General features: G+C 41.8%; 2 protein-coding genes across 8 annotated transcripts in view; one reads left to right on the top strand and one right to left on the bottom strand.

Moving 5' to 3' along the window:
* The first annotated feature begins 352 nt into the window (after positions 1 to 352).
* Positions 353 to 8,302, top strand: LOC112531539. 2 transcript variants are annotated; one of them, XM_040660442.1, is made up of 3 exons: positions 353 to 502; positions 4,219 to 4,423; positions 7,246 to 8,302. In XM_040660442.1, the coding sequence occupies exons 1-3, from the start codon at positions 399 to 401 to the stop codon at positions 7,339 to 7,341; spliced, it is 405 nt and encodes a 134-aa protein (XP_040516376.1). In that variant the 5' UTR covers positions 353 to 398; the 3' UTR covers positions 7,342 to 8,302. The 2 variants fall into 2 exon arrangements, 1 of the variants encoding a protein (XP_040516376.1); XR_005844929.1 differs by lacking the exons at positions 353 to 502; positions 4,219 to 4,423 and adding an exon at positions 5,092 to 5,324.
* Positions 8,303 to 9,268: 966 nt separating this feature from the next.
* Positions 9,269 to 26,100, bottom strand: part of ABCC4 (ATP binding cassette subfamily C member 4) — a 225,174-nt gene continuing 208,342 nt past the window's right edge. For all 6 annotated transcript variants that reach the window (XM_040699617.2, XM_046941333.1, XM_046941337.1 and 3 more), the window contains 2 exons: positions 18,873 to 19,007; positions 9,269 to 13,907 (listed from right to left, as the gene is read on the bottom strand). In XM_040699617.2, coding sequence (XP_040555551.1) covers positions 13,800 to 13,907; positions 18,873 to 19,007 — 243 coding nt within the window. In that variant the 3' untranslated portion in view covers positions 9,269 to 13,799. The remainder of the gene's footprint in view (positions 13,908 to 18,872; positions 19,008 to 26,100) is intronic.

Raw genomic sequence — 26,100 nt, 5'->3', positions numbered from 1 at the left:
AAGCTCAGAGAACGAGGCCTGTTAAAATCAACCTGAGGCTGCCTTACCCCCAAGAAGAAGCAGCACTGGTGTGGACACAGCCTCAGTGCCCTGTGTGTGGGGTGCAGGCTCCCCCCCAGGTGCACAGGCCCACCCTTAACACATCCAGTCATTCAGAGCATACACCGAGGCTTCAGCAGATCATTGGTTGTGTAGAAAAATGTTTGCAAGGCTGAGATGAAAGCAGATACCTCTGCTGGAGATTGCTTTAGTTATTCTGCACTAATGAAAGGCTGGATTCCTAGCGTTTGAATCAGGCTGGATGGTCTGAGGGAGGCTGATTCACCCAAGTTTGACTTCACTGGAATGAACGGAGCCAAGGCTTTGACCGAGTGAAAATATCGGAGCAAGGATCTAACATGCATAATCCCCAAATTGAGCACGTCGTCCAGCTGGGAGGAGCCCGCATTCAGCTGCTATTAGGAGGCAATGTCTCTTCAGGTCCTCAGTTCAAACCCTTGCGGTAGGCTGACTTGCTGGGTCAGAGGAAATGCTTCCCTTGGGTTTGTGTTCCTTTGCACTCTGGGTGGAAGGTCCTTTGCTTTCTAACATGCGCTGTTGGCACATACTCCTCTTCCCAGCTCCTAAAATACTGGGAGTGTAATAATTGCTGAATAATATTTGCTCTGCAAGTTTTCACTTCACAGCTGCTGTGGGAATATGACGTGTTTTCAGGTGAGAGTAGGAATAGATTTGCTGGCCTTGAATGGGCAAAGAGGAATCCAAAGGGCACCTCTGCATCCAGTGCTGGGCACTCCCTGAACAGCACTGTGACCATCAGGCTTGACTAGTGAGACACTGAGACGCTGGGACACGTCCCTCATCTGCCAAGCAGACTTTGGATACTAGAAGTCTTTGGCTCCATGGTGAGATTCATCTGGTAGGCATCACCAAGCTAAGTTCTACACGCTTCCTGAAGCAGCCCTCTTGAAAGAAGAACCTATGTAGTCAAAGGAGAAAAGTGCCTGTGGAAGACCCTGACCTGTCCAACCTCACGCCAGGGTTGCCTCACCAGTGGCTGCCACTCCAAGGACCACATCCTACACAACTTCTTGGTATCTCTGGAAAGCTGCTGACTGGCTGTTGCATTTTTTCCAGTCTTTAAAACCCAAGGCAGTGCTTTGCCATTAGCACTGAAAAACAGAAAATTTCCAGAATGAATACTTCAGCAGTACTGAACTAAGACTAGTTAGTTTACACTCAAAGAGTGTAAAGGAAAGGTGTAAATAAAATGTGAGTATCCTTCTATCAGTAGGAATCCTAAATGAAGAAAAGTTTGAGCCTTGATGCTAGCTACCATTTAGCTGATACACTCATCTCCAAATTCTGAGCATCTACAAAAGTGGGGCAAGGGAGTTTTTGATACCCAAAGCGTAGAATAAGAGTGAACTGCAACTACACATGCTCTCTGAATGCCTGTATAGAACATGGGCCCATTCAACATGTGGGTGTTTACAATAAGGTCTCATGGCATCGTCATATTTCTGTGAGCAGCAGTCAGTGAGGGTACCTACAAGAATGATATCCCTTTTGAGACAGTGGCAGCCCATGTGCTTGGCTGAGGGATAGAACTGAACCATCTTTGGGTTCAGGCAGAATGAATGTTCTCGGGAGGACAGAGTGAGGCACTGATATGTATTGTGTTTACTGCTGGGGAGATGATCAGCTTTAACACATGTATGTGTGTGGGCTTAAGGGATTAAGCATGGTTGTGCGCTGACTGTCAATACTATTTGCATTTTATCATGTGTAAGTGATATTAACACAGAAGTCATGATGCAATGCGTGGTAGTTTCATTCTCCATCATTACAGCAGCTCTCTCCCTTGCAAATGCAAATGTACTGGAAGGCTGGCCTAAATGTAGGAGAAGCTGAATGATGATCCTTATCTTAATGAACAAATACAATTATCCAAGTGTTAGAGTGTTAGGTATTGAAATGATCCTCCATAATACCTCCTTTCTTTTATTTCATGGTGATGAGCATCTTCTGATGATATCAGAGAAGCATCTCATCACAACACCTGCAGTGTCCATGCAGTATCATATCTGGGCAGTCAGTCCATGTCCAGGGTAACTGGCTACTTCTACTGCAGTTGGACTTCCTCAAATGTACAATAGCCTTTCAGGATATTCTGGGAAAAATCTATTTAATGTTTTTCAGCTTTCTTAGCTGTCTCCAAGAACAGAGGAAACCTCATTCTCCCCTACAAGAGCTGGTCTCCCTCACATAGAAGCAATCAACAGTGAAAAATGCTTACAGGGAAAAGTGACGGGAACCAGTGGCTGAAAATGACCCTCACCAGATGCAGACGATCAGCCCATTGACAATAATAATAATGAGAATATGAGCGAAGGGGCTCCAGGGAGGTCTTTGTCCCTGCTTTGGGGACCTCTCTTGGCAGAACTGTGGCAAGGACAGTGACATCCTTTCTTTATTCTGGTTGCCTGATCTCCTTTGATTTACAGTATCTGCTGCAATAAGCCGAAGACTTCAATCTTTCATGAAGACTCAACTGCTGAGCTGGCCTCATCCCCTCTAGAGTGAGGTTTCTGCCTAGAAAATGGGGGGAAAATAATAGATTTCCATCGATTGAGTGTTTTAAAAACAGGTTACACACAGATTTTTCAAGGTTTAAACTTAATTTGTATAATCTCACCACTGAGTGCAAGTTAGAAGACTTGATGCAAATCCAAGCTTGATTGATTAATAGGCACCATGTGCAACACATTCATGCTCCTGGAAGCAGAAACTTCTCCCCCCTTCAGTTAGGACGGGACATTTTGCTTGATCAGAGCAACGGAAACTTGAATCTTTGTGTGACTCTGCATCAAAGAGACATCTGGGACTGACTGGCTGAGCTTTTACAGCAAAAGAACTACATCAGAATTGATTACCTAGACTGACTGTTTCGAATGAGTCTTCATAGGGTGCAATGATTAAGACTCTTGTAGAGGTTTATTTTAGTATTTTAGAGTTTAAAATTGCCTCACCTGCTTATGCAATTATACAAATGCATCCTACTTGATTTAGCCTCCATCCCCAGTGTTTTCTCAAAGGGCAAGTAGTTTTGTCTGGATTTGACAACCGGATTTAACTAGAGAAAGTAGGGTTAGATTTGTGAGAGGTTTAGGCACTGAAATCCCTAATTTCTAGGTCCCTCGCCACCAGCAGTTTATGAGCTGCATTCACTCTCCCTGCATAGTTCATGGTGGAGATGATTGGTTGCTTCGGTGTTGAACTTAAAGGAGTTGGCAATATTAAGTGGGATCTTCCTGAAGGGAGCACGCAGCTGCTTACATTCAAGCACTAGGAAAAGTGGAGGACAAGGGTGTATCTGCAATTCTCTCTTGCACTAAAAGCTCCTTGAGGCTGGAGTGAGGCAATCCTGTCTGCTTGGGATCCATTGTCTGAAATCTTCTCCTGGAGATTGGTACCTACGCCCTTTCTTTCAAAAGACTCCACACAGATCAGTCTTTTAAAAACAAAGCAGGAAGAAGAAAAGGTGGTGATAGCTTTTATTATATAATGCCTTGGTATTCAAAGTATATGCTGAGGAAGTGGGAGGCCTGGGTTCCTTTCCCGCCTCAGCCTGAGGGGTTCAAACCCATGTCTCCCACATCCCATGAGAGTGCCCTAACCACCAGGCTGGAGGCTACCTTGGGTGGAGGATCCTCCACCCCCGCTTTGAAACTGCTCCACTCTGCAGCAAGGAATTTAAAGACTCATGAGGCCGGGAGGGAGAGGGGGAGCATGAGGCAGCGAGTGCTTGACTCTGAAACCTTGTATTGAGGTCAGTCAGCAGGGAGTCAGAAGGCCTGGGCTCACTCCTCACTCCCCTGCCTTTTGCTATCCAAAGACTCTTGTGTTCCAACTGCAGGCACAGTCACATACTTCTCCACCTAGACGAGTGCTCGCGACCTCCAACCTTCTCTTCTCTCTTTTGCACCATGTTTCTAGGAAAGGTGTTCAGTGAGGGCAACCAAGTGGGGAATGTCTTTCTTCCCAGGCACCCTGGGCACCCTTCACCCTGATGGCACCCTCCCAAGAGGCAGTAAATGCAGACTTGAAGTCCTGCACCCCAGAGAGGGCCAGGTTCACAGGCTGAGTGCTTCCTCTGCCCCAGGCTGTGTGAAGGTGTTGAGACCCTACTCCTCCCCTTTCCCCTTTGCTTTGCAGGTGTGCACCTGTGTGTGTCTACACAGATGGAACAGACGCTGCTTTGCATGCAGAGGCTCTGAGCGTGGCTACCAGGGCCCGCCAAGCCACTCCACAAAGTTTCTCCATGGTTTCTCCATGCCAGCGAGGCTTAGGTGGGATTGAGGCACCACACAGCCCAGTCTTGTCAGCTCTGGAGATACGAAGTGTGGCTCTCCACATCTGGGTAAGTTCTGGGGTAAAAAGTAAGGTATTTCTAGAGTTTCCAGGCAACGGCAGGGTTAAGTGGCAGAAGAGTTGAGTTTTCCAGAAGAGCTGCCCAGACACATGCACTTCAGTTCAGCTTATTCACATTGGTTTTGATCCTACCTACAGCAGAGGAGGCTTCTTTCTTTCCAAGTGGGCATGCTGGGTGGCAGGCGGGGAATTAATGTCCCCTCCCTAATGCTGGACAATAAATCAACTCCTCTCCAAAATTCAGGATTAAGCACAGTCCAGATAAATCAAAGTGGGAAACCCATCTCTTCCCTAAACTTCAAGGCGATGGATTAGAGATGAGGAACACACTCAGCTTTAAGGAAGCTGCATGCCTCCTTCAGCTATGATACGATTAGGTGTTAAAACTTTCACAGGGCTGATATTTCTCCCAGTGTAAGATCGACTTTCTCAGAAAAGAAAAAAGAAAGAAAGGAAGAAAGGAAGAAAAAAAAAAAAGAGAGAAAGGAAAATAAAGGAAGGAATTATGCAAACAATTTAACAGCAGGGGTCAGTCTTTATTACAGTCCCCTCAGGATGGGCAAATGAAAGCTCGGAACAGCTACCAACAACAGTAGCCACAGTTACAGTAACAGGGCCCGAGCCTTGTGTGAGCCTGGCAGTTCTCCCCAGCAAGCAGTCACAAAGCAGCACATTACGCATATTAATACGTGATAGAAGTTGGCCTCAATACCAGTTCCAGGGAAAGGCTCATCGCCTCCTGAGAAGGAAAAAAAAAAAAAAAAGCTGGAGGGAAAAGCAGCCTTTCTGGTAAAGCCGTGACAACAGCATCAGCAGCTCCAACTGGTTTGTTGCCATTACTTCTGGCAGCCCAGCAAAAAGCCATCTCCCCGAGATCTACACGTCTCCCTGTTAAGTAATCGCTGCACTCACATCCATTACACTGCAGCGCAGGAATTCCCTTTAGCCAATTAACCGGCCCAGTAGAGGTCTGGGTAAGCAGTGCGGTTGCTGCACCTTCCTCGTGGCACAAAGCTGTCACCTCAGTGCGCAGCTTGGGCCTGCTGCCCCATGGCTCCCTTATACCCTGGGAGCTGCCCTCAGCAATGTCTCATTTGGGGGCTCCTGCTCCCCCCAGACGAGCCCCACGGCTGGCGGCAGGCTCACCGTGATACACACACCTGTGAGGATACCACCAAGGGCAGCAGGCCTCAGCCAAGCATCTCCCAGGCCTACAACAGGGCAGCCATCTGCACCCGTTCACCAGCAGCGCCAAGCCTTTAACTTTTCATTTTCAGCCATGCGAATGGGCTCCGCACAGCCTTCTTACAACATCATTACAGGCCCATGGGTGTCTAAGGACCTGATGCAGGTACATGCAGCACAGAGAGGCTCCTTCAAGGCCCCGTGCTTCCCAAACGAGCCCCGTTCCACAGACTGCAGGCAACCCACCGTGCTCTGCGTCCCGGCATCAGAGCACCTTCACGTTCTCTGGAGGGCTGTGATCGTCTCTGTCGTTTGCTGCCAGGAATGGAAGCAGAGACTTTTCCATAAAACTATTTAAAAAATGCAGATTCGCTTCCCTGCTGTGCCGCTGTGCCTGCATGACGTGACATGCCATTCAAGTACAGCTAGCTTTACCGACATGAATATGTGCAGAAAGAAACACACACGTGCATGCCCAGAAACAAACGAAAACAGAGTTTTAAATTCACAGGTATGGACATTTACACCCACTGACGCAGAGACATCGCCGTGCAGCTTCTCTGATCTATTATGAATATTACTCAAACATCAGCAAGCGTTAACCACGTGCATAAATTCACTATCTACACAGAATGCTTAGAAGTAATTGCAAAAGGATTTGTTGAGTAACTGGAAAAAAAAAGTAAAAAGCAGGGGAGAAAAAAAAAAAAAAAAGCAATGATTGTCAGGAGATGACCTGGTTGTGGGAAGAGGCACTTACTTAATCACTGCATGAATGCCTCACGGTGAATTACTTGCATAACTCCGCTTGAGGAACTCACTACTCTGCAAAAGTGCATACATGTTAAATCAACCAAAGCGCAGAGCGCTCCATACTCGTGGTACAATGTGGCCTTCTTGCCAGTACAGAACAAACAAAAATCTAGCTAATCTCTCAGCCTGGCAGGGAGGTGGGGGAGAAATCCTCTCTTTTGCTATCCTGGCAGTGTTTCCAAAAGAAAGTTGTACGGCGCTCACTCACCCCTATTCATGCCTGGCATTTATGTTAAAAAGAAAATCTGGGCTTGTAATTTTCAAGAGCGAGCTCTTGTTGACAGTGAAACTTTGACTAATAATTCTTAGGCTGTGTTTCCCACCCCATTCAATTTAATGCTAAAAAAGGTAATTATGGTTCTCTTCTGCAAAATGCAGAGCTCTGAGAAGAACGTCAGCTGGCGATAACACCAGCAAGACTTGCTTTCTTCAGGCTCCTCTCAGGCTAAGTCCCTACTTTATTTGCTCTCTGTGGCTGAACTGCAAGATATAAAACCTTCTGGAATTAAACAAAAGGATCAATTCTTGTTGCCCCCTCCCTTAATTTCCCATAGCAATTCTAAAAAAACCCTCAAAAAGCCACATTTCCTTTGCAAGTCTCGCGTGTCCAACGTGATCCAAAGCCATACCTCAGACATCAAAACCGTATGTGAGAGTGCCTAGGTGATATACGTGTACTTGGCTGCAGCATAGCCATTTAGTCCTTGTAAACTGGGAAGTTATTCTCTGGGTACAGTCAATGCATAGACTTCAGTTAGAAGAGCTCTTTTGCTAGGAACTTTATTGATTAATAAGGAAAACCTTGGTCTACAGGGAGACTCACAGTTGGATGTTGCGCAAGGAGCAGCTGCGGTAGGAATTGCTGCGTACAGCGAGCAGCCTGTCCAGAAGCAGACATCTACTTGGTAGTCACAGAGCTGAGGGCAAGAGCATCCTTGGGGAGGCAGAAGAAGAGTGTTTCCTTTTGTGGAGCAGCCAAACTCCTCAAGCACCAAGTCTGAAACAACAGGCTGTGAGCTGCGGGAGCTGGAGCCTCGGCCTGGTGGGTGGCGAGAGCAAGCTGATCCTGCTGCATGGTGAGACCCCGAGTACAGAACAGGGGCTCTGGAGCAGAGTCCCCACCTCCTTCGGGTGCTTATGCAATTTCTACAAATAGTCATTGAATAAAATGCAGAAATATGCCCTGGAACTAGAAATGCAACCTGGGATTTCCTTTTTCCAGAAGAAACGTTACCCCCCACATCCAGCCCCAGCTTTTGTTCATTCTCTCTGGCCCTTGAACTGCCATGTTACTGACCCACTTCATTTAATTCTGGTGAATATTTCTGCCAAAACCACTCTGAGGATTATGCTTTGGGGATACAGAAGCCTGAAAGACCTAAGAGGCTCAGGCCAAGCAAAGCCTGCAGTCCCCATCTCCTGGTTCCCGAGTCTGTGCCCTGAATAACCAGGGTATCCCACGAGGAGAGAGGGACAGTGGCTCTCATGCAGCTGTTAGCTCAGTAGTGTGCAAAGCACACAAGGTATGATCCAAGTGGCTCCTGAGTGCCACTGGGGCTACCTCCTGTTTTTTTCTCAAGGCTGTTGTACTTCTGAGCATGCGTTGGATCTGTGACCAAGGCCCAGAGGAACTTTGGATCTCAGAATGTACAAACCTATATGCAAAACTATATGGATAGTGACAGGACAAGGGGGAATGGTTTTAAACTAAAACTAGGGAAGTTTAGGTTGGATATTAGGAGGAAGTTTTTTACACAGAGGGTGGTGAAGCACTGGAACAGGTTGCCCAAGGAGGTTGTGGATGCCCCATCCCTGGAGGCATTCAAGGCCAGGCTGGATGTAGCTCTGGGCAGCCTGGTTTGGTGGCTGGCAACCCTGCAAATAGGAGGGAAGATGAAACTAGATGGATCATTGTGGTCCTTTTCAACCCAGGCCATTCTGTGATTCTATGATTTTATGATCTTGACAAGTGTTACATTCGCAACAGCAGCACAAGAATTCAGTAAGCACATGCTCCAGGATACTGTACATAGCACAAGCGCCTGTTGCTCTGGGATAGGCTAAGATAAACTCATTTATACATCAAGTTAAGATAGCTGCTTTGCAGTTGCAAGGCAGACTTTTGGTAGAAACATCATAAATTTTGAACACATGCTGCAGCATCCTGTTATAACAGGAAAAGTGACCATTTCCATTCCATCAGCCCTAGAACTTGCTAACCTGGGAGATGAGTGATAAATGCATAATCCACCCTGTACTAAAAACTCGTATCACAAATCACAGATTTAAGTGCTTGAGAAAGTCAGCAGACAGGGAGAAACTTTGAGCAGTTTTCAGAAATGAGCAGTTTCAGAGTCTTGTCGAATTAAGTAACAAACTCATCAGAGAGAAGTGCAGGATTGAGAGATGACACCAGATTTTGGAGTTTTGCTGCTAATCCATTCACTTCTGTGTCCATTAGCTTTATCCAGCCCATTTAGCTTGTGAGCTGTTCGAGGCAGAGACCATATCTGATCCGTACATTTGCAGCTGCAGTGGTTCTGCCTTCAAGTCATATAATGATTTTTGGAAATCTGCTTGAATTACTTTTTAGTTCCTGCCATTGAGGCAAAGAGCTTGAAAATGTGACCTGCGAGATCTCAGACAGCAGAAGAATGGTAAAAACGAGCTGAGATGTAGTATCCTGTGTTATCCTCATAATGGAGAATTTTCAGTCCTTGGAGTTGGCAATGCTACAAAGGGGTGTTTGGAGCTTTCGGGCATGACCTGTACTGTGCTCAGCCCTGCATTTCTGCCTTCACCCACACATTCACAATGATGACAGAACTCGGCACGCTTCTGAGAAACACATTTTATTGTACGACAGAAGCTGTCGTGGATGTCAACAAAAGAAATCATTCCATAGAAATAACAGAATCAAGTTGTTACACAAATGTAAAAACCAAAACGAAACAGAAACAGAGTTAAAATGGTGAAAAAGCGGTGCGATGTTACACAATGTGAAACGCACAGAAAGCCACGTTCTTCTGCTGAAGTGTCAGAAGTCCGTCATCAGTACAGGATGTAAGTGATGTCAGTATCTTTTTCTTCCCCTTTCCCCCTCAGACTTCAAGGTGAGATATTTGGAAGGGTCGGATGAACACAAAAAGCAGCATTTTCACTGAAATTTCTAAATTAAGACACAATCTTTTGTCTCCTTGTTCCTTCCACCACCTTATTTCCAAACACGCATTGGGAAGCTTAAAAGAAACTGTCAATATCACTTTATCAACCAGCACTGCTTCTTTTGGTTAGAAGGAGGTCCTCCCTCTTCCAAAGAGGAGCATGAGTGATATCACAGAAGACTAAAACTATCTGGCAGGTGAACTGTGGTTCAACTCATGGAGCAGAATTTTGCCCTTAACCTAAACAAAATCAGAAATAACCTATTATTGAGAACCATGTTGGTTCTGACTCTCCCAGTGGTCTTTCAAGGACGGGTAAAGCAAAGAATCATAGAATCGCTAAGGTTGGAAAAGACCCACAGGATCATCCAGTCCAACCACACTCGCCCTTCACCAATGGTTCTCGCTAAACCATGTCCCTCAACACAACATCCAAATGGTCTTTGAACACCACCAGGCTCGGTGACTCCACCACCTCTCTGGACAGCCCATTCCAGTGCCTGACCACCCTTTCAGAGAAGTAGTATTTCCTAACATCCAGCCTGAATCTTCCCTGGCGCAGCTTGAAGCCATTCCCTCTAGTCCTATCACTAGTCACACAAGAATCAACACAAGAGATCATCACAAGAGATCACAAGAGATACCAAAATGAATGTTTGAGGAACAGTTCTTTCAGTCTTAAGTAGAGGCTGTTCCCAGACATTTGAACCAATCAAACAACAGTCCCACAACTGATAATGTGCAGTATTCCTGCACAAAATTGTTTATTAGACTCTGGAATACCTTAAGGCACCTTATGGTGAAGAAGCATTTTAAAGGCTTTAACAATGTTGAAGACTGAGTTCTGTTTCCAAGATCCCCATGAAGGAATGTAGCTTGAAATAAGCAGCTTTACTACCTCCAAACAAAGCACAAACATTTTCCAAGTGGAAATTTAGAACTATTCAAACTTTTCTTTAGAAGGAAACACAAAATACCTCACTGGAGAGATGATTGGTACATACAACAGACCACGACGTTCAACAAAGGAAGAAGGCCTCTCTCATCCTCGAGTTTCAGGCACGGTGCGCTTTGTCACCCACCTAAAATTAAATAGGTGTGTCCATCTTAGCCAACAGTCATCTAAGCTACTCACAACAACTCTCAACAACAAGAAGCAACAAAAGAATCTAAAGAAACAACTTCCTGACTAAAATATATTTGATACTTTAAACTAAAAAGGTGGATATCATGTCAACGACAGGCACAAATGGCTCACGATCTGCTGTTCTGTTCAGCAGTGTATGGTTTTCAAGTGTGATTCTTTAAATGTTTGACTTTTGATACCTACAGCTAGCCATGTCCTGTCAAAACACGTGAAGAAGCAGGATCAGCATTTTCAGATACCTCACATTTTTTTGTGCGCGTTCAAAAAGCTGCAGGATCGAAATAACTCTGCCTTATAGACCGATAGCTGGATCTGTCAGGGTCTCATACCAGTGAGTGTGCTGCAGGCAGCGTCTTGGAGTTCTGCTCTGAAATACAACTTACCACAGATTCATTTCAGAGCCGAAGTGAATTAAAACTGTAATTATACCCTCGGTTTACATATACGTATCTCCCTGATTTTGATTTAAAAAAACTATAAACAAAATACATGGCCATACAAACGCACTGTTCTCTTAGAGCATTTAGAAGTCTCAGTGAATTATACATCACACTTATTTTCTTGTATGGACTATTCAGAAATCAAAATAATTCCATATTGTAAAGCATGGGTAGACCCTGTGCATCTGTCCAAACTACTGAATAAAAAAAGGGAAATGCATGAGCTCAAGCTCCAGTCCCTTCTAGCTGTCTGCACTGTCACAGTCAGCTCACTCTGGCCCTGTTGTGGAGCACTCCAGCTGGATCTCTCTATGATAAAGGCTGAGCAGAGCTTGGACAAGGTTTACGCCATGGACCCCTTCCAAAAGGCAGTTACAGACAAAAAAGACCATGCAAGGCTGAGCTTTCTCCATCCTACACAAACTCCAGCATTATCCCATGTGACTTTACATCCTCAAACACTTCACTACATCTTCACATACCTCTGCAATACACTCTGCTGAGCTGCAGAATAGCCCTATCTTTATTTGAGACCACTTGAATAGAAAAGAAACAGAACAAAACACATTAGACACTAATTGTTTGCTAGGTACATAGGGGGCAAAGTGATCCAGAAAAGAGGCTGCGGCTGGTGTGCTCTGAGAAAGATTAGCTATGAGCTTGCTGCTTACATGAGCCAATCTGCGCCACTTTGCTTTGGGGACATGTAGTCATCCCTGACTGCCTTGTATTTAGCACCAGACAAAGGACAAGACTCATGTGAAGTTCAGTTCCACTTATCTCAGAGACACTTGCTATAGCGAGCTACACCCCACAGAAGTGTTAGAGGCTGCCAAAAGAAAGCTGAGGGCAAGAGCACTTCGTTGTGTACCTTCCTGCTAACAGTACAGGAGGATGCTGCCAGCAAATCAAACACCCAGCGCGTGTCTTTTCCTCCCATCCACCAGTGAAGCCAGTTGGTGGGGGTGCGGGCAGCAGGGAATGAAGGTTCTGCCCCTCACTACCAACTTCTGCACAGGACAAAGCCCACCTGGATGAGCCCCTGTCCTCAGGCACAGGCTTCGGCCTCAGTGTGCTTCTCAACAAGGAGAAGCAACAGTCTTGTATTTCAGCAGCTTACTTGCTGGTAAAATGGCTTGAAATGAGAAACGTTTGTGTTGGCCTTACTTTTCGACTACTGGGGGAACACTGGGTAAGCAATATTTAGCTTACCAAGGTAATAGCAAGCATCTTTTTTTTTCTCTTTTCTAAAAAGCACAGTGTTCTCTATATCCTGAAGAGACCTGTTGTTTCTTAGTGCCTTCTGTGCCCTTCAGACAATAATTTGAATAGATTCATTCTGTACTGGACCTCAAAGGGTAGGTATCTCTGATCACAAAAAGGCTCTGAAGCAGAAGAGCACTTGCCTGACTTTTTAAACCACAGGAATAGTGCCTTTGCACTGAAGTGCTTTGCTGAATCAGGACATGGCGTACAAATACAGAATCTCTCTCACTGCAATCTCCTCAGTACCAGCAACAGCCATTCAAACCTTCGGGTTGTACTTCCCTACCTATTCCAGCAGTATGGTAACTTCAAACAGCACAGGTTCAACAGAATCCTTGATGCAAAACTTTAAATATGTTAAGGCTAAATATTTTTAACATATATTTAATGAATTTGTTGTGTACCCTGCAGTTACAGCTTTGGCTTGAAGGCACAAATATTAAGGCACAATAAATGCAAATAACGTATACATTTCAATGTGGTGTGCTGAAGATAACTTTGTACTACATGCTATTTAGGTATAATGACATGTCATTCAAAGATTTCCTCAAGTTATTTTAATACTTTTTTTTTTTTCTCTGATAACCTGGATAAAAAGAGGAATGTATGTTAAATTATTTAAATATTTCTTCAGTGCAAACGTAGTCGTTTTCTTCTAAAGTACAGAAGACTGAGATTGAATTTTCAGCATCTGGATTTCAGCAAAATAAAAGTTACATTTACATTCATCTTGAACAGCACTACTTGAATTATAAAAAAACCCCAAAGTTTATAGTTCTTTTTGCTATCAAAAAAAGAAAGTGTTTTTGGCTTCTAATTCTTTTTTTTTCCTACCACCTGCATAGCTACCTGTGACAGGTAGAGAGACACCTGTGTTAGAAGCTAAGCTGCACACAACCACATCTGCTGTTTAGACACAGCTGTGGAGGTACGGTGACACTAAAACAAATTTGGTTTTGTTTGCTCTCAAAGTATCTCCAACTGAGAAAAGGGACACGCTCCAATCTTTCTTCAGTAAGTTCCAAAGATGCACCCTAGACATGTTAGGTGTCCTGCACCTGTTTAAATAACAGAGATCTTTACCACATAACTTTCAAATAAGAACTGAGTCTGCCTAATTTCCTTAGCAATACAAAAATAATTAGTTGGAAAGGAAAAAAAAAAAAATATTGCACTGAAATTAAAGAAACAGGGACAGTAAAACTTTTCTTCTCAGTATTAAATAGAAAGGATGTCCAGTGCAAAGAATCGCCCCCTCCCTTTCCTCGCCTGTTGACACTCGTGAACATTGATTGTTTGGATGCTCTCTCAGGTTTACATTCTGTGGAAAACAGCTGTGGTTATGAGGAATCACAGTGCAGTTTCAGTTATGCATAATCCTGAAGAAGGATCCAGTGAGGAGTCTGTGGCGAGCTGACCATTCTGAACAACTTCTGGGTAATTCTTCCTGAAGTAAACCTAGGGAAAACATCAGATGTCATATGTCATTTTACATTAAATGCCTTTTAGTTTAAAATACAATTCCAGAGATACACAGAGAACAGATAAATGCACGCCCCTAGGGAATCCAAAGAGGAATTTCAGGCTAGGGATCTTCAGTAATGGCATGTCCCATCCCTGGAGGCATTCAAGGCCAGGCTGGATGTGGCTCTGGGCAGCCTGGTCTGGTGGTTGGCGATCCTGCACATAGCAGGGGGGTTGAAACTCGATGACCATCGTGGTCCTTTTCAACCCCAGCCATTCTATGATTCTGTGATTCCATGCCACTGAAAAATTAGTAAAATTACCCATGATCTTACACTGCAACAAAGTCTGAGAAAAATCCCACACAACCTGTAGATCCGCTCAAATTCTGGTGATTCAGATAAACAGATATATATTATCACTTTACATTAAATTGATAAGTAAAATCATTTTACTAGCTCAAAACACGGAGATAAATTAAAAACAGGATGACAAAGAAGCTGTGCAATCTTGCGTCTGCACAAGGGTTTCTCATTTTCACACATAAAATGAACACAATGGATTTGGATGTTAATATCAGGTTGTAATCCCTGTATTTTACAAACTGTGATTGACAACCATTGAAATGTCGAGGTATATGTATGAAATATCCCAGCGTTTAATTTGTGCTGCAGAGCAGTTACAGGGCCTATAGAAATGTGATCTCTGGATAGCGAACCACAATAATGAAAGAAGAAGCAAAAGCTTTAACAATGACTCAACCAAGCAACTTCTCTAAAATGTAAGATGATACCAAATAATAGGACGGTTCTTTGCCAAGCCTTTGAGTTCTTGAATTCTACCAATTTCTAGCTGAACTAGAAGAGATACAGGTTTCCTGATAAATGTATAATCAGAACATAAAGGAAATGAAATGCTGTCAAGTTTCACTGTTCCACAATCATCAGTTTTTAGTAGCTGTATCATATCTCTGTTCCTTGACAGATGCGCATAACAAAATGAAATAATGTCAAGACTTGTGTGCTCTTATCTAAAAATGTGTTTGGGTGAAAAAGGACTTCAAATGCATTTTTTTTTCCCCAAAGAAGAATGTGAAAAGTTTTGTTTGAGTCTTCAAAAACAGAAAATACACTATCTTTCTGAGCCTGACACGTGTCACGAGTTAGGTCTCATAGTCAATACTGCCCCCACTGCAGCTTATGAAATATTTCTCCAATTTACGTTGCAGAGCATTGCCAGCAAAGTTTGGTTTGTTTGATAATAACGTCCCTTTCATATATATGAATACATGTATAAGACATGGGGTATAAAAGGGAAATAGTCGTTCTATGGAAACATCCCTGGAAGTATCGCTGTCGTCTTTTGTGTTCGCACACCAACGCGGGATATACATCTCTTCAGACAATATCTCTTTGCAGAGAATATTAGAATATTAAGGTTTGATTTGAACCAACTGGGAGGCTGTGAAGAAGCATTCCTCAGTAACCGGCCCCAGTCGGATTCAACGGCAGAGAGTTAATCAGGAGCCACACACACAGCGCAGAGCCTGCAGCCTCAGCGCTGCGCTCCCATCCTGTTCCTGGTTAGGAACACAAAACTCTGGCATACTTTTAATGGAGCTTCTGAGTGTGGATTTTTTTTCAAAGTTAATAGAAAACCTTGGCACATTACTAGAGACCTAATGAAATGGCAGCTGCTTTTCAACTGTCTCATTGTGATTCTTCCCCTGAGCCCAATCCCTCCAGATACTAAATGCCCAAGTCTCTACACAAGCTTCTTCCACAGCCAACAGAGCTGCAACCCTCTTATGAGTAATCACAGAGGTGAGATAACACCTCTTTTAATATTTACGCATCTGTCATAGCTCTAACATAAAATCACTCTCACTCTTCCCTCAACGTACTCAAAAACTGATTGACAGAATAGTCCTACTCTTGTGGAAAAGCTTCTCTGAGTGCAGACAACAGCACAGAGAACACTCTGAGGCTTTCTTCTTCTTCTTTTTTAATCTAAATAGCTGAACACGCTTAAAAAAAATATATTTCTTTTAACTATTTCATTTCTTAACTCCCCATACGATTTTCTCCTAATAAGCTTCTTATAAATTGAACAAAGACAAATGATGCCAACTCCACTGCAGTCAGGCTCACAGGCTGCAGCCTCCATCTGAGCTGTGCCTGCATTGCTTTCTTTCACATTTGCACAAAAACGTGGGATATGGGGTGACCAAAAGAGACATACGAGGAGCAAGCCTTGAGTCCATTGAGAGTCCAAGGAGTCCATTGAGAAGCTTGAGCTAAGTTTTCAGCGGGCGTGGAGATCCTGAATAGTTTAATCTTTTAACGCTTACCTAAGACACCCTATATATAGATATAGATATAGATGTATTTTTTTCCCCCCAGATAATTGTGTTTCTTTCAAAGATGTCCCAGGTTAAGTCTTCCAACTTAAGGTGCGTAATCCCTCTTCATTCGCGCCTAAGAAATATATGCAAGAGCCATACTTTTCCAGAAAATTGATGAAAATCTCACCTTACTGAAAGAAAAGCTTTTGGTACAAATTTGTTCTGCTCAAGATTTGGGTCCAAAGCACAATAAATCAAACGATCACTGTCAAAGCATGGCCACGTTCCAAACCATTTCACTTAGCAACCCACTGTAACACCTTTTGAACAGTATGCGTATATGCTATATTACCATTTCCTTTTATGTGCAGCATGCTGTTTTTCAACAACAGCAAAAAGCAATTCTTCATAAAAACAGTTCTTGGTAACCACAGGAGGAACGTATGAGATCAGCAGCAATATGTGCAACCGACACACTCGCTCAAAATGAACGGCCCCCAGAATCAACTCTCCTAACCAAGCAACTTCTCTGAAAGTATGCATGAAGCACAAGGGACAGCAATAACAAAAACCTTGAATTAATGCCCAAGTCCTTTAAACAGAAAGAACTGTAACTGTGCTTCTGGGTAGCTGCTGACTAGAGATATAGTCTCTCGATTCCCATTTTTTGGGCTGAGTGTGGATAAGCACCATGCTTTGCATTCTTGGCAGATGCTAAAGCTTGTATCTGCCTTCTAGCCTGGGAGTTAGCAAACTTTTTCATCAAACCACATTTCAGCAGAGACCGGTTCCTGGATCTCTTCCCTTCCTGTACAAAATCACATAACATTGATGTGGTAACTGCAGATGACTATACGGGCAAGTAACATCAGGCAATTATTTTTATACATTTTGATTTATCTCTTAATGCAATTGTGCAACTGAGGAGGGCTGCAAGGAAGGAAGGAGGGACAGCATGACATGGCTGAATCTCTGTAGGTGATAGCAGGACAGGCACCCCTAGCCATCCCAGGGATCAAGTCCCAGGAAGCCTGCCCAGACAAACACTGGTCTCATCAATTAGAACCAATTCTTTTAAACATCATTTATATAACCTACGGACGTGTCGCAAAAAAACATGTCTAAACCATTACCTTTAGTAATAAAAGAAGCTACATTGCAGCAGCTGACAAAGCCATTTCCTCAGTTCTGCAATCAGTGCCACGCATGAATTTATAGCATATGCTGCAAAGTTTCCATGTTAAAAACTCTTTACAAAAAATCCAAAAAGAGGTTTAGTTGGTATAACAAAAAAAAAAAACCCCACAACCAAACCTGAGTATGCACAGACATGGAAAGCTCTTCTCTATGCTTCAAAATGCCCAGAGAAACAGCTGCAATACATAAGCACCCAACGTCCCTGACTGCACAATTACTTGTTTTTCCAACTTTCCAGAAATGTGGCTATTCTTACTAGGAAGCGGGCAGACACCTGCCATTTTGTTTGCTGTCTTTATCAGTTGCTCCCAGCCCAGTGCTCTCCTTTCCCCCCCAGGAAATACTTGGCAATTTGCGTCCCCCTTACGATTCGCACATCGAGCAACTTGAGGAGAAGAAAGCATAGAGGACAGAGATAAGACCATGGTCTCTTGTTTGGAAGTCTCTTAGGGTGCTACATACCTAATATCAGTGCCTTACTTGCACACTTAAAGTTGTGTGAATATAATCAAACTGCTCCCAGACCGAGCACTGCAAGTCTCAGCTGCAGCAGTGCTGAAACTTCATTTGCAATATGAAAAATACACCCTGGCTTTGGACGTCCCGTGTGCTGAATTATCAAAAAAAAAAAAAAAGAAAGCCAAAAGCTAGTCAAAATGAGTTCCTTAATCAAAGGTCATTTCTTTTTATCTTCTTATCTCAGCTTTAGCTTTCCATCTGAAAAGTGGAGATGATATAGCCTCACCTCAGAGGCATATTATGAAAATTAATCCATTGATGTTTCTTAAACACTTTGATTGCCAGAGGAATGCTCCCAATTACATTAATAATGCTACACTCAAGAGTAGGATTTGAATAGTAAGCAGTAAATCAGGCACAGAGCCTCACATGGAACAAGGAGACAACAAAACATTCAACAGCTGTTTCTTAATTGAGCACAATTCATCCTATCTGCAGAACAAAGCAAAAGAACGAAGTAAGAGAAATAAGACTATGATTGCACCCCCAGTGATCACAACTTAATGCACTACTACTGAACCTAACACTAACACTGGTTGGGCCTTTTAGAAAATACAGGAGAAGTAAATGCTGGACTCTGCAGCCTTTGTATGTTTTTAGAGAGTGTTTTTGCAAGACACATGCCCAGCACAGGTGAGTATGTCACATATTATTTACACTTACCATTGTGTGTACATACAGCAGGATGCAAGAAATACACTTTCATCTCGGGGTACATAAATACACCTATCATTTGGAAGCCTGTGTGTAACCACTAAAAAAAATAATTGAAAGTGAGGGTTTAGCCTTACAAGGTCAACAGATTCTGACGTTTAGTGGAATGCCTACTATAACCTTGAACATGCTAAGTTGTGATAAACCAAGTGCAGAGACAAACTGAATTATAATTATAAAATTACCCGTTTTGCTGTTTCCATCAGAGAAGCTGCTTCTGTCTTGCCCACTTGTTGCACCATTTTGTAAAACAAGCCATCCTTTTCTTGCAGCAAAATGTAAGGCTCACCATATTCTTTTAGTCTTCCTGCATCTAAAACCTGTTAAATCAGCAGAAATCAACTTATTAACATAAGAAATTCAAAACCAAGTGTTAAAATCCATAAGCAAAGGGGGAATGCATCCACTTCAAGTGCTAAGATGAACTTTGCATTCTAAAAATGTAATATTATGTCTTCTTCAAACAAGAGTAACACTTCTTTAGTTTATAGACCTGTTGTACAATTTTAGAGTGCCCTACAGCCATTCCACCTATAGGAGTCCAATGCAAAGTTATGCGGAATATGGAAATACAATGTTTGTGAAGCCAACAAAGCAGATTATAAGATTCATTGTGTAAGAACGAAACAAAGAGACCTGAAATGGGCTCTGAAGTAAACAACTGTAGGTATAAACCACGCAATAACCACCAAGACGGTTAGGGGAGAATAAGTAGGTCTTTTGGATTACAGGAGGTGAAGGTGTAATTAAATAAAATGAGGGTGTTGCTGAAAAGATAAACAATTTCTTGCATCAGTTTTTGCCAACTACACATTAGAAAGATACTTACCCCGAACCTACTCTTTCTACATAAAAAAGATGAGATGCCACCAGGGACATAGGCAACCAAGAGGAAAAAAGGAAAAAGGAAAAGGAAAGGAAGGGAGAAGGAAAAATAGAAAGGAGAAATTAAAAAAACATTAAGTCAGCAAGCCACAAAGGATACGTACAGTCAAAAACATCAGAAGAAATTAAGAATAGGTTGCTTGAGCCTGTAAGAAAATATTCTCATGAAAGTGACTACTTCAGAACTGCACGGTAGCAAATACTGCACTTACATTCTGAAGAACTTAAAAGTCTTTCAAGGAACTTTTAGACCAGCATATATATGTTTTCAGGACAACAATTTAGACAAAACAATGAATAAAACAGAACTAGAAGACACACGGATCACAGGCAGAATTTGTTCATCACACTTTTAGTAAAATGAAACGGCACCTCACAAATCTGATAGAATACTTAATGCATCAGAATAAAATGGAGGAACATTTTATATGGATTTCCTTATGTATTTCCAGAAAGGTGTTTGTTGTAATGAAATAACTGGGGACAAAACCTCAAGAATTTGCATAGAAAACTAACACTAGAAATAAATGATGCATTTCTGCTGTTTGGAGAGCTGGAAAGGTAGGAACTGGTACCTATCAGAGTGCTCTGTGGTAGCTACGTACGGGCCAGTCAGAAAAAGGAGTTATCAGAGAAGTGACAAAGCTGCAAATGACACAAAAACATGTAGGTAAGTCTAGACCAGAGGAGATTCAGGTACACCTAACTAACCTACGAGAATGAGAAATACAATAGCAGGGAAAAGTCAATATTGACAAAAGCAATACACTCAAATACTTAACTGGCTTATAAATTAATGGTATTGACTCAAGAAGGAGAACTGGATAACATTCTACAAGTTCAGAACTCCAGTCCATGTGCAGGAACAATGAAGTTCAAAAAAGACACAATACAACAACAACCCCAAAGTTATGTGAGAAAAAGTAATTCAGAAAATGTTTTTGTCCTTGTATAAATAAAAAAAACCTGACTACACAAGGCACAGTATTGAAAAAGATATTGCCACAACAGAGGGACTTCAAGGACTCATAACCAAAGCTGTAATTGTGGTGTACACGCTTGTAAGAAAAAGAAAAAAAGATCTAAAAAGATGGAGTTGTTCATTTCAGGCAAGAAAGAAATAAAAGGTACCATGAGGACAACATCAAAATAACAAAAACAGTTTGCAAACTTATGTTCAAAAGAAGGAACTCCAGTATGCTTAGAGATAAATTCAAAGTCCTGCGAGGAAACTTCCAAGTGTACCATTTGCCTGTGCAACCCCATAAGCAAAGCATGTTAATGGCCGAGAGCTCAGCAAAGTCTACAGGCGGGCAGGACCCCTTTAATAACAGAACACAAGAGGAAGCTGAACTAATCCATTCGGCTGTATGATGTGCAAACCACACGCTGCGGGGACCTGTGCCGAGTTGTTGGGCACCAGGGACCAAGCACAAGGGGAAAGACACCCAGTCCTGAGCTTCTGCTTCCATTCAGTACGTTGCATTTGAATGTAAAACAACTCAAGCCAACAATAACGGTATATTTACATTCAATTTTATGAGCTGGATACTTAGTTCTATCACATTTGAGTATTCAAGGATTAACTGTAAATTTAAGTGCAATCACAACGTTTTATATTCTACAGTAAGAGTTAAAGACGGAACCCTTAACAATGCCGTAAATTGAACTATCATATACAGTTCTATGCAATAATTAACATGAAGTGCCACATCATGGGAGACTGAATGGCTGAATGGCTCCTTGAATGGTTTTTTTTCCATCATAGCATTAGGTTACATAAACACTCCTTAACAAAGGAAACAAAAAGTGCGTCCACTAAATGCATCTCTCTCACTACTAACAACCACCACAAAAACTGGAGGATTTCATTTTCTTCTACATTACTGTAGTGTTCAAATTCTAACAACAGTTTTGCAGATATCATAAAGAACCACAAACATGGACAGTCCTTCTCCACAAAAAAAAAAAACTTGGGAGGGAAAAAATAAAAAATTATTCTTCCTTGACAAGTTTTAAACAGTGAAGTCCAGAAGATGAACAGATAATTAGGGTGATTTGTGTCCTGAAGAATTCTACTCATATTTTAAACAAATCTTTAAGCTATTCATAACCCTTCTTGGGGAATAAAAACCAACTTATGTTATGAAAACAGACAGAACAAAGACAAGAAAAACAACACTCGCTTCTCTTTAGAAATCTGAAGTGGAAAAAAAGAATGAATGAAATAAAACACACATTCTTACAAGTCAGGAATACCCTATAGACCAGATTAACTCAGGAAAAAATACTTTCTGCTATCTGCTGCCATCCACAACACAACGGAGGGAATTTAAGCAGGCTGACTTGGTAGTTAAACATTCAGATACCTATACGTTTATTAAAAAGGGCATAGACAAAGCGATAGGTATTCTTCTTTGAAGAAATATATGCTGATAACATTTAAATAAATAAATAGGTACTTTGGCTAAGGCTTTGCATACTCTTACTCACTGACTCCAAGCCAAATTAAAATCATTAGAACTTCAAAAAGCAAGCTAATCATTCAGGAAAGGTGGAATCTGGTGTTTACTAGCCACATATTTTCTGATCAACTTGCATGCAACCCTTATCACTGTACAATATGACTGAATCGAACACAGATGCATCCCAAGGTGGTTGTACCAGTGGAACTAGATACAGAAAGCCAGAGAAGCTTGTAGGCAGTGAAATCAGATCGGCATGCTGATTACAGAGGACACACAAAGAAGCGTGGGACTTCTCTAATACAGATTCTGAGAGACAGAGGGATTTTGGACAAATTTCAGTAGTGCTGTATATACTAGGAACCAAAGAAAACCTCATAATTTCACTGTCTGTGAAATGCTTCAACAGCTCAGAGCAAAATAAAGTAAGCAAAAATGGCAACATAAACCCAAGGCAACCATATGTAAACCAGGGCCAGGTTCTCCACTGTCTTGCACTGGCAGCCTCTTTACCTCATCTGCACCGTTCTTGCCTCTATGGTCAGATCCTAACAACTTCAACATATTTTCTCTAGCAGAAAAGTAACTCCAACAGCATGAAATTTACAGAATTGCATGATGATGACCACGTAAAAGAACACAGGAAAAACCTCATTCAGGGAAATTCTCTCACTTCCTACAGTGAAGTGAAACTGACCTTAGAGCTATCCAAATTCTCCTTACAGCAGCGCTACTCAGACATTTTATTTTCAAACAGGGTGTAAGTTCAATACTGGTCTTGAGCAAAAACCTTTCATGCCATCTAAATCTACTGCATCCAAGATTTGATTTGGGTCTAACAGTCTGGACAGCGATGCTCATTACAGCTGTGAGACCTGCAGAAGGATGAGTGGGCAGAAGGCAAAACAGTTTTTAACAGCTCTTGGTTTGACATGGAGGCACAGAATGACACAGAAAGAGTGGGATTATAATATGGCAGCAAAGAGACAGAGAACCAGAAAAGAAGCAACTTGAGTCAGACTGACCTGCAAAAGCAAACATGAAAAGGGAATATTAGCCATTTAAAAGTGTTGATGTTAGCTTTAGCTAGCACAGAAGGACTATTTGCCTATGCCATAGAAATGTTGTTGCACTAAATTTGTGTAAGATTTGGCAGCTATAAAATGGATGCCCATTTCTGCCTCCTCTCTATCCTGCCTGGTTATTTACCTCCACTCTGCCTAAGTCCCATCTCAAAAACAAACTTTGCAGCACTTTCATTACATAATCTCATAGTTTCAAGTATTAACCATGATTTCTATGGACAAATTCTGGGCAGGGGGGTTCAGTATTTGAGCTATCAAGAAATTGTACAGTAAGGCCAGAGTATCCACAGCAAGTACAGAACCAACAATTTATTTCCCAGGCATTGTATGTAAATATTTGGCATACATAATAATTTAAGCGAGCCTTACTCATATGTAGAATTCCGCTCTCAGACAGATTAGTTTAGACGTTCAATACATTTCTGTGACCGTTTTCATACCGGGATTTGTGTAACATTCAATGGTGGATGGGAAGGAGAGACAAAAATGAAACCATAAGATGATGAAAATGTAATCTGAGAACAATTTCACCATGAAATGAGAGGAACAAGACAGTGAAGGAAGACAAAACTTCATGAAACCGGTCCACATTTCTGCAAAGACCCAAGCAGCAGAACTAGGACAGTACTTTTTCTGATGATTCCTGAAGCCGATTTATACCAGTGGGTTGCACAGAAATTATGGAAAGCAAATATTCATTTTGTAAGTGAGTTTAAAATCTTCTGTGTGGATTAATGCAGTTAAAGATTGACATTAGCCACAGAAAGAGAAAGAGCATAGATCCTTAAAAATGCTGTAACAAATTCCATGTACTTATGGCTATCCATAGACAGAAGAAAGAAAGTTCTAAATCCTGCATTTTCTAACTTTCAGCAACAAAAGCAGACAAAGCAAGAGAACAATAGTTATAAAACTCTGAGAAAAAAAAAAAAAAAGCCCAAGGTTGGAAGTGTTGAGCCACAGAGGAGGGGGGCATGGGAATCTATTTCAATTATTACTGAGGAATGACTAGTATTCCTATTCACGTTCATCTTCACCATAAAGCCAGAGGGAAAACGGGACATTTAAGAGTTGATCATAAATGTTTTTATTTCCTATTCAAAAGGAAAATAATTCAAGCAAATTATCTCCTGGGGAATACATCTGATTTAATTTAGACTTGGAGAAGACATCACCAAACAACAAAATTATTGAAGTTCAAAACTCTGCTAGGAGTACAACTTTGAACAATGTTTTCCTCAGAGAGCATACATCAAGACGATCTTCAATAAAGTCCTGGGAAGAGAAGAATATTCAGGAGATGCTTCTGGTTACATCATATTAAAAGAAATCTATTTACACAAGACAATACATAGCTTTGTGGGAAAGAGTCAACAGCCCATTCCCCAGCTGGCATTAAGTTCAGATGCAAGTATGTTCCATCTCTTCCATCTCATCAGGGTTTGCCAAAACAGATCAGAAACATGTACGTACTTCTCTGAAGAGTCATTTATAAATATTATCCTATCTGAACAGGTTTGCAAAAATGGAAGAACATTGAGGCTGCACATCTACCTCAGGAACCATTATAAAGTTTTGGATTTGGTTTCTTTTTTTTTCTTTCTTTTTTTTTTTTTTAAGAGGATTTTTCTTCATTTTTCTTCTTTTTGTTTCTTTTTTTGATTTTTTTTTGGTACTGGGGCTTCGTTTGGCTTTTTTCTGTTTTGGTTTTAGTTTTTATTAAGTTTTCAGCTTTAATCTAAGCATTCCCCAGGCTCCTTCAGGAACCACATATAACTTACTCTATGACAAATTTGGTGTCAAATAAAGAAACTTTCATGCACCACATGCCAGTTGTGTACTTCTTGTTTTTCCTCTGAACTAAGCAGAGCACACTTGGGCGTTTACCTTCTTACAATATGAATTATTCTTTTCAGAATTTCCAAATGTTTCATTTCAGCAGTTTAACTTCTTTGCAATAATGTTAAGACTGCCTTTGGTCTCTGGTATTTGACACATCCCCCTGCCCACCTCCCCTGTTTCACAGAAAAGGCAACTTCAGACACTGCTCTGTAGTCAGAAGGAGTGGATTTTTTTCAACTGAAATTTTTCTTTTTAGCGAAAATTCAGCAGGTAAAAATGACTGGTAAGTCGTTCTACACATAAGTTATCTTCACTCTTCTTGCAGAAGCTTAAAAATCTCCCCTCCTGCTGTTTTTCTTCATCTGACTGCACACCGCTGTAAGCTAGTTGGGATGTTGTGGGGAAAAAATATCAATATGTATGTAGTAATAAGTCTTATTTTATTGATAATCATTTGATATTAACTCCTATATCTTGTTGGAGGAAAGAAACTTGTTAACCAGTTACCGGAGATGTTTTTCATATTGTGCAGTCTCCTCACCTCAAAACATCTGACACATCAGTGCAAGTTCAACCTTTCCCATAGAGCCACCTCTTACCAAGAGCTCTAAATGCTGACAAAACTCTTCCTTGGCCAATCAGTAATGACTGTTTCCAACACTGGAAAGCCACATTTCTCAATCTGGATTGCAGAATGGCTCAAACATGTCCCTGAAGTGATAGAAGATATGCTTCAGCTTAAGAAATCCCACTCTCTAATAAGGCTTTTGAGGATTGTCAGATAAATTACAAAGACGCTATACTTTCCGAAAAGTTAAAGAACACAGTTGCATCTCTCCTAGATTTATCTGCTTCTGATGACAATGAACTTGTGGCTCAGCTGCCATGCGCACAGTTGGACTTTATCGGAGACACTCTGCTCAATTCATCAGCCAACACGTCCTGCACTAATATGCTTCTAAATAATAACACAGTATTTCTGAGAGAGCAGAAAACCACTCTCTAAAGACGCGTTAGCATTTCTAGTGCGGTCTGCATTCCATACCACCATCTTTAAAGAAATATCATCTGACTGCTCTGTCCTTATACAGATGGAAATACATTCACACACAAATGACTGACAGAATGAGAGATTA

This window comes from Gallus gallus, chromosome 1 (assembly GCF_016699485.2).
Source record: "Gallus gallus isolate bGalGal1 chromosome 1, bGalGal1.mat.broiler.GRCg7b, whole genome shotgun sequence".
In the NCBI taxonomy this organism is placed as follows: domain Eukaryota; kingdom Metazoa; phylum Chordata; class Aves; order Galliformes; family Phasianidae; genus Gallus; species Gallus gallus.
This window is presented reverse-complemented; position numbering and strand designations above follow the sequence as displayed.